Source organism: Sinocyclocheilus anshuiensis, unplaced genomic scaffold (assembly GCF_001515605.1).
Source record: "Sinocyclocheilus anshuiensis isolate Anshui unplaced genomic scaffold, SAMN03320099.WGS_v1.1 scaffold524, whole genome shotgun sequence".
Lineage (NCBI taxonomy): Eukaryota > Metazoa > Chordata > Actinopteri > Cypriniformes > Cyprinidae > Sinocyclocheilus > Sinocyclocheilus anshuiensis.
In genome coordinates this window covers 1,377,634-1,380,714 of record NW_015555703.1, presented here as the reverse complement: position 1 = coordinate 1,380,714, position 3,081 = coordinate 1,377,634, and the positions used below count along the sequence as shown (strand labels likewise).

General features: G+C 36.3%; 1 protein-coding gene across 1 annotated transcript in view; it reads left to right on the top strand.

Moving 5' to 3' along the window:
- Positions 1-2,219, top strand: part of cdc73 (cell division cycle 73, Paf1/RNA polymerase II complex component, homolog (S. cerevisiae)) — a 43,438-nt gene extending 41,219 nt beyond the window's left edge. Inside the window, exon 17 of the mRNA XM_016464663.1 lies at positions 1,349-2,219. Coding sequence (XP_016320149.1) covers positions 1,349-1,385 — 37 coding nt within the window. The 3' untranslated portion in view covers positions 1,386-2,219. The remainder of the gene's footprint in view (positions 1-1,348) is intronic.
- The last annotated feature ends 862 nt before the right edge of the window (positions 2,220-3,081 follow it).

Genomic DNA, 3,081 nt, shown 5'->3' with positions numbered 1-3,081 from the left:
AAAAAAGGTACCGTTGGGTACCGGCACCGAAATTCAGGTACCGATACCGGTACCGTACCGGTTAAAATGTGAACTGTACCCAACCCTATTTAAAATACACTACCAGTCAAAGGTTTTTAATTTGAACAGTAAGATTTTTAATGTTTCAAAAAATTGTTAAAATCAGCTGAGTAGTATTTTGTCAGGTTTCGTTGATGAATAGAAAGTTCAGAAGAACAGCATTTTTATCTGAAATAGAAATCTTTTGTAACATTAAAAAAAAAAAAACATTAAAAATCTTAGTTCAAAAACTTTTGACTGATAATGTGTATTAAAATAGAAAACCGTTTATTCCTGTGATTTCAAAGCTGAATTTTCAGCATCCTTACTCCAGTCTTCAGTGTCACATGATCCTTCAGAAATCATTCTAATATGCTGATTTGCTGCTCAAGAAACATTTCTGATTATTATCAATGTTGAAAATGGTTGTGCTGCTTCATATTTTTGTGTAAACTTTTTTTTTTTCCCATGAATCTTTGAATACAGTTCAAAAGAGCAGCATTTTTTGTGAAATGGAAATCTTTTGTAACAATATATCAACAATGTCTTTACTGCCACTTTTGATCAATTTAATGCATCTTTGCAGAATAGAGGCAATAATTTCCATCTTATTGAATGTTGCCCTGACTTTTATAGCCCACTTTTTTTTTCTTTTTCTTTTTCTTTTTTTCCAATCAAATTTTGGGTTTTTGGTCTGTGTAAACATGCTTCAGACGTTTTTGATCGCTGCATAGTGTCTTTTTAAGTTTATCATGTGAAAATGTTTCCACCCTTTTTTGTAGTTCCTCAGAACATGTAACTTGAGTTGCGGTGGCTTTAGTAGCTACTGAAGTGTGCAGGAATTCAGTTAAACAGCTTATAAATCTATTTTTAGATAGTCTGGTTAATTAAGTACTTGAGAAATGAAACTACATATTTTTCAACCGTAATAGTAATCTCAGTAGTGTTATATTCATATATATAGCTCATCATCTATACATCTCCTCTACAGATACATGGTCAAACACAAGTCCCAAACATGCTTCAGACGTTTTTGATCGCTGCATAGTGTCTTTTTAAGTTTATCATGTGAAAATGTTTCCACCCTTTTTTGTAGTTCCTCAGAACATGTAACTTGAGTTGCGGTGGCTTTAGTAGCTACTGAAGTGTGCAGGAATTCAGTTAAACAGCTTATAAATCTATTTTTAGATAGTCTGGTTAATTAAGTACTTGAGAAATGAAACTACATATTTTTCAACCGTAATATTAATCTCAGTAGTGTTATATTCATATATATATATAGCTCATAATCTATACATCTCCTCTACAGATACATGGTCAAACACAAGTCCCATCTGAGGTTCTGAGACCGCTGACCATCCACTGGTCAGCATATCGAGACCGTCAAGATCTTCCCTCCCTCCAGAGACCTGTCAAGATGGACTACTAGACACCTGATCCTCTCAGCCTTCCTGAAAGCACTTTGGAATTCAATCTGCTTCACCTTCTGCTGACACCAGTATGATTTGTTGTCTCTTCCTCCACCCGTAGATGAGCAGGTCAGGGCGGGCGAGAGGAAATTTGGATCTTTGGGTTGGTCCTTGTCATGTTTTCTCAGTAGATATGTATTTTTCAATTGTAAAGCAGTTGGTGATCAAGGCGGATTCAAAAGGAGATATTTGATAAATATCATGTTTTTTGTAAAACATGAGCTGGATGAGAAAGCCATTGAAAATGGTGACTTGTTGATATGAATAAAATGACTGCTATGTCTAAATCTCGTTATGATAGATTCACTTTGTTCCTTTCTTTCTTTTTTGGCTTTTTCTGCCTTCTGTTCTATGAAGTGTAGAGTAGTGCATTGACGTTTACTGCACAAATGCGAATGGTAAATGTAAGTAAGATTAGAGGAAGGCCTTGTGTGGTTTAGGATGTGATGTCTTTGTTCAAAACCAGCAGGCATATGAATGACAAGAATTCTATGGTTATATAAAATCTGTACTTAAGATTGTTCATGGTGAATTTGCTCTCTAATTCTGCAGTATATTGGGGATTTTGTTCAAGTTTTACCCAGAAACCCAAGTACTGCTTGCATCTAATAACTATTTTTTAAATTGAAATTGCAGTTGCTTCCATAAGGCAAAGTCAGTTATCTACAAGGGTACTTGTTTTTTTTTTTGTTTTTTTTTGGATGGTTGGTTGGTTTTTGTATAAATGCGTTTGAAAGTAATGTTTTTAAACATTTCTGTTGAATGTGGATTATTAAAAAAATAATAATATTAAAAAGTATAAACAAATGGTGATGCATATTTTTTCTCTTTGTTTCAGAAAAGCCTATGATAAGTAGGGATGTAATGATGATGCACCCCGAACTGGTTGAAAATCGATTCAATTATGTGACGAGTTAAGTCGGTTGATATGTTAAACGAATCGCGAAACAATTGGTGGAGGGGATTTATATGAATGTATCTCTGAGAGGAACTGACTGTCTTCAGAAAAATATAGATGGTGTTTTCTTTTCGTCTTGCCTCTGTATAATGCAGTATTTATTAGCGCAGCATTGCTTTGTTTACAGCGGTAACCATGGAAGCGCTTTATCGCTGCTGTTCCATGAGCGCCACCTGCTGTCAGAAGTGTGAATCTGCATCTCATGCAGCCGGTCTGCTTTCATGTACAGTAGGTTTATATAGTGTAATTTCAAAAAGCTAAAGTTAGACCATTGTGTTTTTGCTTCAAATGTTGAAATTATACAATTTAATTTAAATCAAGAACACTGATGCAAAAGATATGCGAGGAGAAGAAAACCGACAATGAGGCTTTGCAGCTCTGTATGCCAAGGAAGACGCAAACTGCACCCCCTCCACCTCCTCGGCAGACCTTTGCACAGGTTACAGCTCGCCCACCCCTCGGCTACTACAGCCTGCTACAGCTCAGACGGATCTGCCAGCCCCTCATCCTACCCAGGTGGTGAAGAGGAAGAAAAAGGCAGTTTGAAGGGATCTTCCTGAGTGAAGGGGGCTCACAGACCTCAACGATCCTCAGCTGTTCAGAGTTCAAGAGAGA